Genomic DNA, 16155 nt, shown 5'->3' with positions numbered 1-16155 from the left:
GACCCCACAGGCGATTGTCAATTATGCACCGACTAAAGAAGGGTCCAATATGATTTGACCCAGGTGATCTGCAAATTTGAATCAAATTGTGGTTAAAAATTACTATATTTAGGCTTAAAATTGATTTGACCCCTACTATAGTCAGTTGAAAAATAACCCTATATTATCAAAAATGGTTATATTCAGGGGTCAATATTAGAAAATGATCCATAATGAAACATCTGTACAATGTAATTATTTATTCCACTATTGTAGAAACAATCAGGTCAAGCATATAAACGAGGTAGCGAGCAGATACAGTTCCGTAAAGAGCGCAATGCAGCGCAATGCCAAATGAGACCGGTGTGTTGGGATTTGGCCACTTAGCATCTCACGCAAGATATGGAGAAACTGATTTTTGTTTGGAGTTTTACACAGCCACAGGTTAAGGCTATACAGAGTCAATTTACTGGTAGGTTAAAGTGACAGACCCACTTACTCATCTGTATTTACCACCTGCATGTTATCCGTAATTAGTGCACCTTCATCTTATTCTTAATCCCTTGTAAAAACGTTTTAATTTTCAATTCGGTAAAGGGTAGCTAAACATGGTATATGCTTATCAAACTGTAAAATTTGTTGTCTACCAGATGATCAGATCTAACGTTTCTAATTGTTGGAAACACCATGCGTTGTGACCATAACTTTCAGTCTGGATAATGTTTAGATATACATATATATTACCAGTTATCACGTATATTGTATTTTCATATTATGTGGGCTTTTCAGCCGGAATAATGCATGCGAATCAGGAATAACAAAATTTAAAATACTTATAAGTGTTTTGATGTAAGTCAGTTACTTAACTGATTACCACAATGTGTTCAAAATGTAAGCGTATAAGAACATCATTGCTTGCTTTCTTAAAGAGAGGATAAGTATTCTGTTATTGAGGCCCGGGTATTGACGTAAGTACGTCATTATAGAAAGAACAAGAACTTTTTGAAATGAAGTGAATGAAATCCATAAAATGTTTTTGACAACATAAAATAAGTCACTCAATTGATGACATTTCAATTTATGTTTTCAGGGAAAAAGAGTTGGAAAGAGCACACGTATCGACTGATGCTGATATGGCTTAATGGGATTGACGATAACCCATTGAAAGAGTTGTATGAGAGTCCTGTCTCCATCGGACGCAAGAAGTTGGCAGGTAATCAATGTTGCTATATCAAGAAGAATGTAGCAAAATAGACATGATCATATATGGTTACACAATTGTAATTATAATTTTTGTTGGGATGTGAACAGGATTTGTAATTAGAATAAGAACAACAGATCATGATAGCATGAAAAGTTATATTTCAAACATTTTCAGCAATATTTTCATTGTATCAAAACAACATGTTATTGCAACTTTCTGTTTTTCTGTGTTTCATATGATATTTAACAAGGACGTGTCAGATCATTGAATCAAAATTAAAACATAATTATTTGTTATTTATAATGCAGCCGAAAATCTTTGAATACCACTTTAAATGCACCACGTACAAGGTTAGAACATCATGTAAATTATAAGTTACAGTATGTGACTGTATTAGTTGATGCGCAAATAGTACGCACCAATTCACAGTGGGACTCGGTAGACCGTTACTTGCATAATTTTTGCATGATTTTAATTAACCTTTTTATCTATTAGGGAATTGATAGCTTGTCCATCCTGCCACAACATAATCAACAGATAAAATAACACGTTTAGTTTGGAAAGCAACAACAGTAAAGCTTAACAGTATATGTTTTTAATTGAAATCTACCACATTGAGCTAACATCGTGGGTTAATAAAGAACAAACATACTCACAAATTTTAGTTCGCTTGGAATATATTTCGACAAAAAATATCTAAATTGTAAATGAGAACAAATATTTGGTATAAACAGAGAAGATGAGATCTTCTCTTTAATAATGTACTCAATGTTAAGATTAAGAAAAGTAATGGCGTCTGAAGTTGTTTACTCAAACATAGTAAACGAGTATAATAAATTCCCTATTTAGCCTTTCCTATAGAAAGCTGAATTAATGTAGTTTACAAAAGTAGAGATGAAGTAACTCGAGTCTTTTAATGTTGTTTATTTTTGTGTCTAACATTTTAATGTGGTAAACTTACTATTCTAATTTGCGCTTTTCAAAATATTTGAAGGATCAGACCCTGATTTGCATTCTTTATCTTGTTTATTTTCTGGTCTCTTGGTACTGACCAAAATGTTTTCAATGAGTTATAGTACATTTTAGTGTTTGACGTTCCGTCGCCTGATGAACATTTGAATGACAAGACTCATCTCATTTAACAATGTTTTAAAATGATGTTTGTGACAAAAATGCTAATAAATAAGTCTGATCCTTTAAGTTATTCGAGTAGTGTATGGAGGCCGGTCGAGTCCAGATCCGTCGGAACACGCTTTTCAATACGGAATAAATGCTAACCTCATCGTGACATCATCCAAGCAGCAAAGTTTATTTCCCATTGAAAAAGCGTTATCCGACGGATCTGCAGTCGACCATTCTGATGAGTATGAATATTTTTTTCACTGATACACTATTATTTTCTTTCATTACCATGGTTACAGAACAAGTGCGATTTAAAGTGAGTCAACAAGGAAATGGTAAAGGATGCAGTATTTCCTAATGCAACTGAGACAACATAATATGAAGCAAAATCTTGCCAAGAAGATAAAAACTATTTGTCATCCAACGCTACACAGCAGTATTCTACAATGTATATTAGCTACAAAAATGTTTAGTGTATTATACACTCGTAAGATCTAAGACCATACACCTATACTTAATGGTTTTGGCCTATATATCCGGGAAGAATAATAAGAACACGGCAAATAATTATTATTCTAATGTTGAGTAAAAAGGGAACAGAGCAACAAAATGAGTGAATTGAACTCAATGTTGATTAATTTGTACTCAGATTGAGTACAATATTGAGTTCCTTTTGACTCATTTTGTTGTTCTGTTCTCTTTTTACTCAACATTGAGTAATTTTACCATTTTGTATCTAAAGTGAATGTAATTCCAAAATGTGTCAACCAACACCGGAGTTGTCTTAAAAACAATGCTCTTTTTGGCATTTCACAAAACAGAGCATTAAAAGAAAATTTTGAAAAGGTTATTATAAGAACATTCAAATCCTCTAGGGAGCGATTTGTCAGTTTCACAAATTATTATATCACCAACTTTATTCAAAATGTTATAATGCTGTACCGTATTGATTAACATGCCATTATGACATGCTTTTAGAAACTCACCACCTTTTAAAAACATTTTAAAACAATGTATGTCTTCAATGTTAGGTGTGTACAAATTGTCTAATATTAATTGTTAAAATATTAAAATAGTTCATATCGTGTTTAACTATATATATGCCATGTAAATAATGATAAAATGATAACTTAAAAAAAAACCCAGGGTGCTATTGGAGGAATGGTATAAACCGTCCACACGTATATACTTCAATGTTCGGTGTTATTGTCATCTTAACTTAGTTTTAGTTGTAGATCATGTAGATATGTGAATGTTTTACATTATTATTATATTATTATTTAATCATGTCTTCGAAGCAAGCTGATAACACAGAATAGCCAAAAAAAACATATATGTATTTTGGATTTAAAGCGATCGGCCTAAATGAAAGCAGCAACATTTTGATCAACTAATTGTGCGACAGGATTGAACTACATACTACATCCCATTCTAGAAAAATACGGCACTAAATTTTTTGGATTAAAAAAATATTATCCTGTTTTGCGAAATTAAATATATAGCTAAATTTTGATCCTTTAGTCAATTCAAATTTGAATAGCTTTGTCATTTGAGGGGAAATAGGCCAAAAACATGCAATTTGCATGCTTTCTGACAATTTTAGTCACAAAATTCAAAGATTTGGTACAAATGTAAGTATTCAAAATTTGTAGTATAGGCTATGAGTTTGCTCATAAATTAAATATTTATATGTTAATTTTGATAATTGATTATAAAAGATATAAATATATATATAAAAAAAGTTTTTTCCAGAAATTTAGAATGCATTACCTGAAATAAGTCTTAGTGCAGGTCTTTGGGCTTGATTGGCACAGCATTATGAAAAACGCCCTTAAAACGCATGTTTATTGTCAGTTAGAACGAAAGGATTAGGATTTAGCTATGTTTCTTTGGGCAAAACAAGATAATATTTTTTTAATCTCAAAAATTTAGCACTGTATTTTTCTGAAATGGCGAATTAATAGAACCTATTTCTGCACCCAAATTACACAGACATAGTAATTTCATCAGAGACTGATGCGCAGGTCTTGTTAAGCAATTTGGTGAGACATGTGAAGAAAATGGTAGCCGATGATGTTGGGTTCTTTTATGCAACAATCATGATCAATCTGCACGTATTTAGTAGATAAAGCTAGATTTAGCTAGATAACGCAAATAATATTAATGATGACTTTGCGAGTAGCGAATATTGATTTTGCTTTATAGTTTTGTGATAATTTGGACTTTGCGAGCGAATTCTTACTCAGAAATATGTTCAGTGTTGTCATAAAAGACAACAACATGAACAACCCTTCCCGTATCTTACCTGTATGCGCATTCACCCGGATAAAAGTACTATGTATGTTTGCGGGAAATAGGTTTTGGCTGGGATTTTTCGTACAATTTTACAGTAAATACATGGTCATTGTAGGGCAATAATTTCTCGAGAGAGTTTTATACAACAATGCTGCCCAGACCGTTATCACCGATAATTTTCAAAATGTCATCTTCCAGCCGTAACAAAAGTGTCTATCGGGAGTGCTAATTTGGTTCAATAATAACATTGTGTTGCGAAGACTGTACGCCTCTTATACAGGCCTGTTTTTTTATTTGTCCCAAATTATAACTGCAATACTGCAATATTGTTGCCATGTGTTTATGCTTTTATGTATGCTTTGTAAAGCGCATTGAGATTTGTTTGTAATGCGCTATATAAGATTAAATTATTATTATTATTATTATTAATACAACTGAACATGTTTTGAAGACAAAAACTTCCTGATGATGTAATAACTATTGTTTTGTGAATATGTCCAAATAAATGGTGTTTAATAGTTTTTGGTGCATGATTATTAGCATTAAAAAATGTATTGATTTTCATATATTTAGAGTCATATTTATGCAGTATGTTTGTATTGTTCCAAGTACAATTGTCTTAGATTCTCATTAACGAAATATGAAGTAAAAACAAACATGGTATGATATTTATTGTAAAATGTGTCTTTTGCTTGCTCAACCATACACATGTAAAATGATAATATATGACAAATTATATACTTTAGGGAGCGTTTTTACTACTAATAATGAGGCCTATGTGTCTTGATATCATTATATCGTCAAGGGTTGTGTGGCACGGGAGGGTATTGAGTTTTGTAAGCTGTGTTTTACCTTAAATGTGTTTTATTTGTTAAGGTTGCAAAGACATAATCCGTTAAATCAGAAAATCAAGAGCGAAAATAACCCAATATGTGCAAAATATCATTTAAAGGCACAATCCGCTAAATCAGAAAATCAAGAGCGAAAATAACCCAATATGTGCAAAATATCACATTTGGATCAATAATGGAGCTGGGAGTTTGTCTGAACGGACACCTGAAGCTACAATACAGGTCCACCATGTCCATGTATTTTTAAAGCCATAAACACCAAAACACACCCGACATCACCGGCAATTTTCAAGATGTTAGCCTCCGGGAGTAACAAGGGTGTCGATATCGGGACACAAGTGGAGTGCTCATTTATGATAATAGCGAATGCTACACCATTTATAGGCTACTTTTTTCTTTTCGTAAAATTAATATAGTTGATGCATTCTACCATGCATGACCATGCATGATCTGCCAAATAAACACAGCAGACCTTATGGCTCTAAATTCGTTCCAAGTAGTAACTGCTACAACTGGACTTGTCTTTTAGAAAAAAAATCAGTCCAATAACGTTGTTTGATGTTGTGGGTGGTTTTTTTTGGGGGGGGGGGGTCATGGTCATTCAGGATTTAACAAATGTATTGTTTTCATATATTTAGAGTCATCTATTTATTTTTCGTAGAATAGTATTAGTTTCTCTTTAGCGAAATATGGAGTAAAAAACCCACGTTTTATATATTATATGAATTGTATGTGCCTTTTGCTTGCTCAACTATTATATAGAATGAAATATGATAAATTAAATATTTTGACGAACGTTTTTACTAATATGTGCCTTGATTTGAAAATATCATATTAGCGTTAAGGGTTGTGAAAGGCACGGGATATTGTGTTTTATTTTTTTAATATTGTTGTTTAACATGTTTAAGGTATTATCCGCTGAATCCGAATATCATTAAAAATCAGATTTTCCATTTTTGTAAAAGGACTGGGTGTGCTAATACTAGCATACCATGTAAGTAATAAGACTGAAATTACCTAATATGTGTAAAGTGTCCCATTTTTGTCAATGATGGGGAGTTCATACGGACACTTGCATCTAGCATTTGAATGGAACTTCATATTTAAGAACACTGCAATTTTCGTCATTTTTGCGATTTGTTTTATGATGACAAAAATACCATGACAAATTATCGACTTATACCCTTCACTTATAAGATATGCTACTAATTTTAGTTTGGTTTTTTACGCATTCGCTTCCATCATTGATAGTGTCGTTAAGAAGTTATTGTCTTAGAAAGTACTTGTATAACTAGGAATAAAATAGAAATAAAACTTATGAGAAAATAAAAAGATTCTTGTTACTCGTGTATTTTGCGTACTATGCAATCTCATAGTGGTCATAGAAGCCTAATGACTGGGAACTATACGGTTCATTCGCTCAATTCGCATCAATTATGGTACCAATCAAATTCAGATCTGTTTTTGCTAATCTTCTTCACAGATAATTAAACCGTAGATAGACGTGACCACAGTTGAACGTTTTGATCACATAAGTCGTCAGGCTAAGTTCAATAGTGAAATATTGAGATGACAGATTGACAAAAAACAAAAATATTCATCCGGAACCCATCATCCAAATTTACATTACATTATTACATTACATTACATTGCATTACATTACATTGCATTGGATTGCATTGCAGGTCATTGCAGTGCAGTGCATTGCGTTGCATTGCGTTGCATTGCGTTGCGTTGCGTTGCATTGCATTTGCATTGCATTGCATTGTGCATTGCATTGCATTGCATTGCATTGCATTGCATTGCATTGCAGGTGGCAGCAAGGTATACCAACTCCAAATGTATACACAGATCCGATAGTTTGATAGCCAAAAATGAAGAATTCTATTAAAACCCATGCAGAAATGCAAAAACAACAGGCAGTGGCCTAGTGTCAGTCATCCTATGAGAACCAACCATGATTGGTGCACCGGGGCTGATTAAGGGTGGCAAAAAACCGTTTTCCGGCAATTTCCCTATGGGATTTTCTAAATTTTCCAACAATCGATGGGGTTGGGGGGGGGGGGCATGTAACCCCTTGTCCCAATGACGCTACGCCCTTGACAACAGGGAGGAAACGGCAGGTACAGATAATTATACCCCACCCATACTCATACACACAACCCGTGAAATGCACATGCAGTGATTTGAAAAACGCGTCTGTTTTTCTTCAAGCTTTTTCAAGAAATGGACAGCCAACGAGAAACAAACAAACAACATGAACAAACAAATAAAAACACTTTCAGCCGTGAGCAATTAAGGATGGTCAACGCTGTGCTCAATGAAGTTAACATGGTAGACGTCTCTCTTTACTGCCAATCATGTTTCTATCTTGTAGGCATTTTGGTAACGATGTACACTTGATCAGGATGTCAAGTTTTATGTTGTGTTTTGCTTACGAATTTGCGTCCAAAGAGAACAGAGCACTTCGCGGCTAAGACAGAGAACGGAAAGCTAATTGTAAAAGAAAATAACAAAAACAATGATTCGAGAAAAGTTTGAAAGTAAAACAATCAGTTTGACGGTTTATTGTTACAATGTTTCCTTCATTGGCAATTTATAAACATGTAGGGTCTAGACTGAGGGAACATTTATATAACACAAAATGGTCAGCTTAGTTTTCATTCACCACTGCCAATGTAAACATTCCACTTGAAGACATTTCTAATGTGATAAAATTGCCACTCTGATGTAAAACATGGAAATAACCCTATCCACCCAACTCCCCTTACACCTGTTTAGATGAACCACAGAACCCGAAAGCGTTAACATCAATATGGATTTTGGGAAAGGGATGCCGATTTAATATTAGCATGGTATATACTAATATAGAGCATGTGAAGCAGCTCAAATACCTGTGTAGTCTGCTTACAGAGGCGACGTTCGATATAAAGAAATATATGCTTATCAAAAAGCCTATAAAGGACACAAACGCACTCAGTTTAACGTGCGACCTGCTCTGGAGCTAAGACATGGACATGACTGAAGAAAAATGAGAAAGAGGATGGCATGGCCTTGGATCTGCAAAAGAATCGAAATGTGAGTTGGAACACGGTTGTTTAATGTATATAGAATTGGCTTCACTATTAACTAATACACATATTAAAACTAAAAGACAGATAAAGAAGTGTTAAATGATGTGGGTGAAGAGAGGTCAATAATAAGTAGCAGGAGCAGAAAGAAGAATTGGAGTGGACACATAGTAGTACTTTCGCCGGGTAGTTTCGAAGTTATGAAAAGTGATAGAAGAAAGAATGGAAGCCACAAGTCCAAGATGAGAGCAGAATGCTTGATGAACTAAAAGCGATTGTAGACACTTAAAAATACGGGGTCAAAAATAACCGCGGAGGGTCATTTTGACCCCACATGCGATTGTCAATTATGCCTGTGTCAAATATGATTTGACCCAGGTGATCTGCAAATTTAAATCAAATTGTGGTTAAAAATAACTATATTTAGGCTTAAAATTGATTTGACCCCTAATATAGTCAGTTGAAAAATAACCCTATATATTATCAAAAATGACTATATTCAGGGGTCAATATTAGAAAATGATCCACAATGAAACATCTGTACAATGCAATTATTTATTCCACTATTGTGGAAACAAGCAGGTCAAGCATATAAACGAACTAGCGAGCCGATACAGTTCCGTAAAGAGCGCAATGCAGCGCAACGCCAAATGAGACCGGTGTGTTGGGATTTGGCCACTAAGCATGCTAAGCATCTCACGCAAGAAGATATGGAGAAACTGATTTTTGTTTGGAGTTTTACACAACCACAGGTTAAGGCTATACAGAGTCAATTTACTGGTATGTTAAAGTGACAGACAGACCCACCTACTCACCTTCCCTATTTTACCACCTGCATGTTATCCGTAATTAGTGTATCTTCATCTTATTCTTAATCCCTTGTAAACTTCATCTTATTCTTAATCCCTTGTAAAAACCGTTTTAATTTTCAATTCGGTAAAGGGTAGCTAAACATGGTATATGCTTATCAAACTGTAGAATTTGTTGTTCCAGATGATCAGATCTAACGTTTCTAATTGTTGGATACACCATGCGTTGCGACCACAACCTTCAGTCTGGATTATGTTTAGATACATATTACCAGTTATCACGTATATTGTATTTTCATATTATGTGGGCTTTTCAGCCGGAAATAATGCATGCAAATCAGGAATAACAAAATTTAAAATTTAAAAAAGTGTTTTGATGCAAGTCAGTTACTGCTGATTACCGCAATTTTTTCAAAATGTAAGCGTATAAGAACATCATTGCTTGCTTTCTTAAAGAGAGGATAAGTATTCTGTTATTGAGATCCGGGTATTGATGTAAGTACGTCATTATAGAAAGAACAAGAACTTCCGGGAAATGAAATCCACATAATGTTTATGACAACATAAATCACTCAATTGATGACATTTCAATTTGTGTTTTCAGGGAAAAAGAGTTGGAAAGAGCACACGTTATGCTGATATGGCTTCATGGGATTGACGATAACCCATTGAAAGAGTTGTATGAGAGTCTTGTCTCCATCGGACGCAAGAAGCTAGCAGGTAATTAATGTTGCTACGTCTAGAAGAAGGTAGCAAAATAGTTTTAAAATATACATGATCATATATATGGTTGCACAATTGTAATTATACTTTTTTTGGATGTGAACAGGATTTGTAATTAGAATAAGAACAACAGACCATGATAGCATGAAAAGTTATATTTCAAACATTTTCAGCAATATTTTCATCGTATCAAAACAACATGTTATTGCAACTTTCTTCTGTTCTTCTGTGTTTCATATGATATTCAACAAGGACGTGTCAGATCATTGAATCAAAATGAAAACATATTTTTTGTTATAATGCAGCCGAAAATCTTTGAATATCACTTTCAATGCATCACGTACAGGTTAGAACAATCATGTAAATTATAAGTTACAGTATGTGACTGTATTAGTTAATGCGCAAATAGTATGCACCAATTCACAGTGGGACTTGGTAGACCGTTACTTGCATCATTTTTGCATGATTTTAATTAACCTTTTTATCTATTAGGGAATTGATAGCTTGTCCATCCTGCCACAACATAATCAACAGACAAAATAACACGTTTAGTTTGGAAAGCAACAACAGTAAAGCTTAATTGAAATCTACCACATTGAGCTAACATCGTGGGTTAATAAAGAACAAATAATTATACTGACAAATTTAAGTTCGCATGGAATATATTTCGACAAAAATATCTAAATTGTAAATGAGAACAATTATTTGGTATAAACAGAGAAGATGAGATCTTCTCTTTAATAATGTACTCAATGTTAAGAAAAGGTAATGGCATCTGAAGTTGTTTACTCAAACATAGTATACGAGTATAATAAATTCCCTGTTTAGCATTTCCTATAGAAAGCTGAATTAATGTAGTTTACAAAAGTAGAGATAAAGTAACTAGAGTCTTTAATGTTATTTATTTTTATGTCTAGGATTTTAATGTTGTAAACTTACTATTCTAATTTGCACTACTCAAAATATTTGAAGGATCAGACCCTGATTTGCATTCTTTATCTTGTTTATTTTCTGGTCTCTTGGTACTGTCCAAAACGTTCTTCAGTGGGACTTATACTACATTTAAGTGTATGACGTTATGTTGCCTGATAAACATTGCTGAATGACAAGGCTCATCTCATGTTTTAAAATGCTGTTTGGGAAAAATGCTAATAAATAAGTCTGATCCTATAAGTTGTTCGAGTAGTGTATGAGTATAAATAGTTTTTTTTTACTGATACACTATTATTTTCTTTCATTACCATGGTTACAGAACAAGTGCGATTTAAAGTGAGTCAGCAAGGAAATGGTAAAGGATGCAGTATTTCCTAATGAGACAACATAATATGAAGCAAAATCTTGCCAAGAAGATAAAAACTATTTGTCATCCAACGCTACACAGCAGTATTCTACAATGTATATTAGCTACAAAAATGTTTAGTGTATTATACACTCGTAAGACTACACTCATACAACTATACTTAATGGTTTTGGCCTATGAATCCGGGAAGAATAATAAGAACACGGCAAATAATTATTATTCTAATGTTGAGTAAAAAGGGAACAGAGCAATAAAATGAGTGAATTGAACTCAATGTTGATTAAATTGTACTCAAATTGAGTACAATATTGAGTTCCTTTTGACTCATGTTGTTGTTCTGTTCTCTTTTTACTCAACATTGAGTAATTTTACTATTTTGTATCTAAAGTGAATGTAATTCCAGAATGTGACATTTCACAAAACAGATCATTAAAAGAAAATTTTGAATTTTGAAATTTTGAATAAGAACATTCAAATCCTCTAGGGATCGATTTGTCAGTTGCACAAATTATATATCACCAACTATAATATTCAAAACAAAATGTTATAATGCTGTAGGCCTACCGTGTTGATTATCATGCCATTATGACATGCTTTTAGAAACTCACCACCTTTTAAAAACATTTTAAAACAATGTATGTCATCAATGTCTTCAATGTTTGGTGTGTAAAAATTGTCTAATATTAATTGTTAAGATTGATGAAAAATAGTTCATATCGTGTTTAACTATATATATGCCATGTAAATAATGATAAAATGATAACTTAAAAAAAAAACCAGGGTGCTATTGGAGGAATGGTATAAACCGTCCACACGTATATACTTCAATGTTCGGTGTTATTGTCATCTTAACTTAGTTTTAGTTGTAGATATGTGAATGTTTTACATTATTATTATATTATTATTTAATCATGTCTTCGAAGCAAGCTGATAACACAGAATAGCCAAAAAACAACAACATATAGGCCTATGTATTTTGGATTTAAAGCGATCGGCCTAAATGAAAGCAGCAACATTTTGATCAACTAATTGTGCGACAGGATTGAACTACATACTACATCCCATTCTAGAAAAATACGGCACTAAATTTTTTGGATTAAACAAATATTATCCTGTTTTGCGAAATTAAATATATAGCTAAATTTTGATCCTTTAGTCAATTCAAATTTGAATAGCTTTGTAATTTGAGGGGAAATAGGCCAAAAACATGCAATTTGCATGCTTTCTGACAATTTTAGTCACAAAATTCAAAGATTTGGTACAAATGTAAGTATTCAAAATTTGTAGTATAGGCTATGAGTTTGCTCATAAATTAAATATATATATGTTAATTTTGATAATTGATTATAAAAGATATAAATATATATATAAAAAAAGTTTTTTCCAGAAATTTAGAATGCATTACCTGAAATAAGACTTAGTGCAGGTTTTTGGGCTTGATTGGCACAGCATTATGAAAAACGCCCTTAAAACGCATGTTTATTGTCAGTTAGAACGAAAGGATTAGGATTTAGCTATGTTTCTTTGGGCAAAACAAGATAATATTTTTTTAATCCCAAAAATTTAGCCCTGTATTTTTCTGAAATGGCGAATTAATAGAACCTATTTCTGCACCCAAATTACACAGACATAGTAATTTCATCAGAGACTGATGCGCAGGTCTTGTTAAGCAATTTGGTGAGACATGTGAAGAAAATGGTAGCCGATGATGTTGGGTTCTTTTATGCAACAATCATGATCAATCTGCACGTATTTAGTAGATAAAGCTAGATTTAGCTAGATAACGCAAATAATATTAATGATGACTTTGCGAGTAGCGAATATTGATTTTGCTTTATAGTTTTGTGATAATTTGGACTTTGCGAGCGAATTCTTACTCAGAAATATGTTCAGTGTTGTCATAAAAGACAACAACATGAACAACCCTTCCCGTATCTTACCTGTATGCGCATTCACCCGGATAAAAGTACTATGTATGTTTGCGGGAAATAGGTTTTGGCTGGGATTTTTCGTACAATTTTACAGTAAATACATGGTCATTGTAGGGCAATAATTTCTCGAGAGAGTTTTATACAACAATGCCCTACTGCCCAGACCGGTATCATCGATAATTTTCAAAATGTCATCTTCCAGCCGTAACAAAAGTGTCTATCGGGAGTGCTAATTTGGTTCAATAATAACATTGTGTTGCGAAGACTGTACGCGTCTTATACAGGCCTGTTTTTTTTATTTGTCCCAAATTATAACTGCAATACTGCAATATTGTTGCCATGTGTTTATGCTTTTATGTATGCTTTGTAAAGCGCATTGAGATTTGTTTGTAATGCGCTATATAAGATTAAATTATTATTATTATTATTATTAATACAACTGAACATGTTTTGAAGACAAAAACTTCCTGATGATGTAATAACTATTGTTTTGTGAATATGTCCAAATAAATGGTGTTTAATAGTTTTTGGTGCATGATTATTAGCATTAAAAAATGTATTGATTTTCATATATTTAGAGTTATATTTATGCAGTATGTTTGTATTGTTCCAAGTACAATTGTCTTAGATTCTCATTAACGAAATATGAAGTAAAAACAAACATGGTATGATATTTATTGTAAAATGTGCCTTTTGCTTACTCAACCATACGCATGTAAAATGATAATATATGACAAATTATATACTTTGGTGAGCGTTTTTACTAATAATAATGAGACCTATGTGTCTTGATATCATTCGTCAAGGGTTGTGTGGCACGGGAGGGTATTGAGTTTTGTAAGCCGTGTTTTTAATGTTGTCATTTAAAGACACAATCCGCTAAATCAGACAATCAAGAGCGAAAATAACCCAATATGTGCAAAATAATACATTTGGATCAATAATGTTAGCCTCCAGGAGTAACAAAAGTGTCTCAAGTGGAGTGCTCATTTATGGTTCAAATAACCTTAGATTGCGAATGCTAAATCCGGGATGCACACCATTTATACATGTAGGGCAGGCAATTTTTTTCTTTTCGTAAAATTAATATAGTTGATGCACTCTACCATGCATGACCATGCATGATCTGCCAAATGAACACAGTAGACCTTATGGCTCTTAATTCGTTCCAAGTGGTAGCTGCTACAACTAGACTTGTCTTAAAAAACACTTGATGATAACATTGTTTTGTAAATCAGTCCAATAACGTTGTTTAATGTTGATGTTGTTGGGGTTTTTTTTGGGGGGGGGGGAGTCATGGTCATTGAAGATTTAACAAATGTATTGTTTTTCATATATTTAGAGTCATCTATTTTTTTCCGTAGAATAGTATAGTTTCTTATTAAATATGGAGTAATAACAAACATGTTTTATATGGTATTAATTGTATGTGCCTTATGCTTGCTCAACCATATTATAGAATGAAAATATGATAAATTAAATATTTTGGCGAACGTTTGTACTAATATGTGCCTTGATTTGCAAATATCATAGCGTCAAGGGTTGTGAAAGGCGCGGGATATTGTGTTCTGTAAGCCGTGTTTTAACTTAAATGTGTTTTATTTTTTTAATATTGTCGTTTATCATGTTTAAAGGTACTATCCACTGAATCAGAATATCATTAAAAATCAGATATTCCATTTTTGTAAAAGACTGGGTGTGCTAATAGCATACCATGTAAGTGATTAGACCGAAAATTACCTGGTATGTGTAAAGTGTCTTATTTTTGTCAATGATGGGGAGTTCATACGGACACTTGCATCTAGCATTTGAATGGAACTTCATATTTAAGAACACTGCAATTTTCGTCATTTTTGCGATATGTTTTATGATGACAAAAATACCATGACAAATTATCGACTTATTATAATACCCTTCACTTATAAGATATGCTACTAATTTTAGTTTGGTTTTTTACGCATTCGCTTCCATCATTGAGAGTGTCGTTAAGAAGTTATTGTCTTAGAAAGTACTTGTATAACTAGGAATAAAATAGAAATAAAACTTATGAGAAAATAAAAAGATTCTTGTTACTCGTGTATTTTGCGTACTATGCAATCTCATAGTGGTCATAGAAGCCTAATGACTGGGAACTATACGGTTCATTCGCTCAATTCGCATCAATTATGGTACCAATCAAATTCAGATCTGTTTTTGCTAATCTTCTTCACAGATAATTAAACCGTAGATAGACGTGACCACAGTTGAACTTTTTGATCACACAGGCTAAGTTCAATAGTGAAATATTGAGATGACAGATTGACAAAAAACAAAAATATTCATCCGGAACCCATCATCCAAATCTACATTGCATTACATTACATTATTACATTACATTACATTGCATTACATTACATTGCATTGGATTGCATTGCAGGTCATTGCAGTGCAGTGCATTGCGTTGCATTGCGTTGCATTGCATTGCATTGCATTGCATTGCATTGCATTGCATTGCATTGCATTGCAGGTGGCAGCAAGGTATACCAACTCCAAATGTATACACAGATCCGATAGTTTGATAGCCAAAAATGAAGAATTCTATTAAAACCCATGCAGAAATGCAAAAACAACAGGCAGTGGCCTAGTGTCAGTCATCCTATGAGAACCAACCATGATTGGTGCACCGGGGCTGATTAAGGGTGGCAAAAACCGTTTTCCGGCAATTTCCTATGGGATTTTCTAAATTTTCCAACAATCGATGGGGTTGGGGGGGGGCATGTAACCCCTTGTCCCAATGACGCTACGCCCTTGACAACAGGGAGGAAACGGCAGGTACAGATAATTATACCCCACCCATACTCATACACACAACCCGTGAAATGCACATGCAG

The 16155-nt window shown here is 33.3% G+C and overlaps 1 protein-coding gene across 2 annotated transcripts in view; it reads left to right on the top strand.

Moving 5' to 3' along the window:
- Window positions 1-11368, top strand: part of LOC140158712 (uncharacterized) — a 61976-nt gene extending 50608 nt beyond the window's left edge. Inside the window, exons 14-15 of one of the 2 annotated variants that reach the window (XR_011859820.1) lie at window positions 256-451; window positions 1070-1181. Coding sequence is in view for 1 of the 2 variants with exons in the window: in XM_072181901.1 (XP_072038002.1) it covers window positions 11307-11365 (59 nt within the window). In the remaining variant the exon portion in view is untranslated. Of the gene's footprint in view, window positions 1-255; window positions 452-1069; window positions 1182-11306 lie in introns of those variants that run through there. The other variant, XM_072181901.1, reaches the window with a different exon arrangement.
- Window positions 11369-16155: the final 4787 nt, after the last annotated feature.

This window comes from Amphiura filiformis, chromosome 8 (genome assembly GCF_039555335.1).
Source record: "Amphiura filiformis chromosome 8, Afil_fr2py, whole genome shotgun sequence".
NCBI lineage: Eukaryota > Metazoa > Echinodermata > Ophiuroidea > Amphilepidida > Amphiuridae > Amphiura > Amphiura filiformis.
This window is presented reverse-complemented; position numbering and strand designations above follow the sequence as displayed.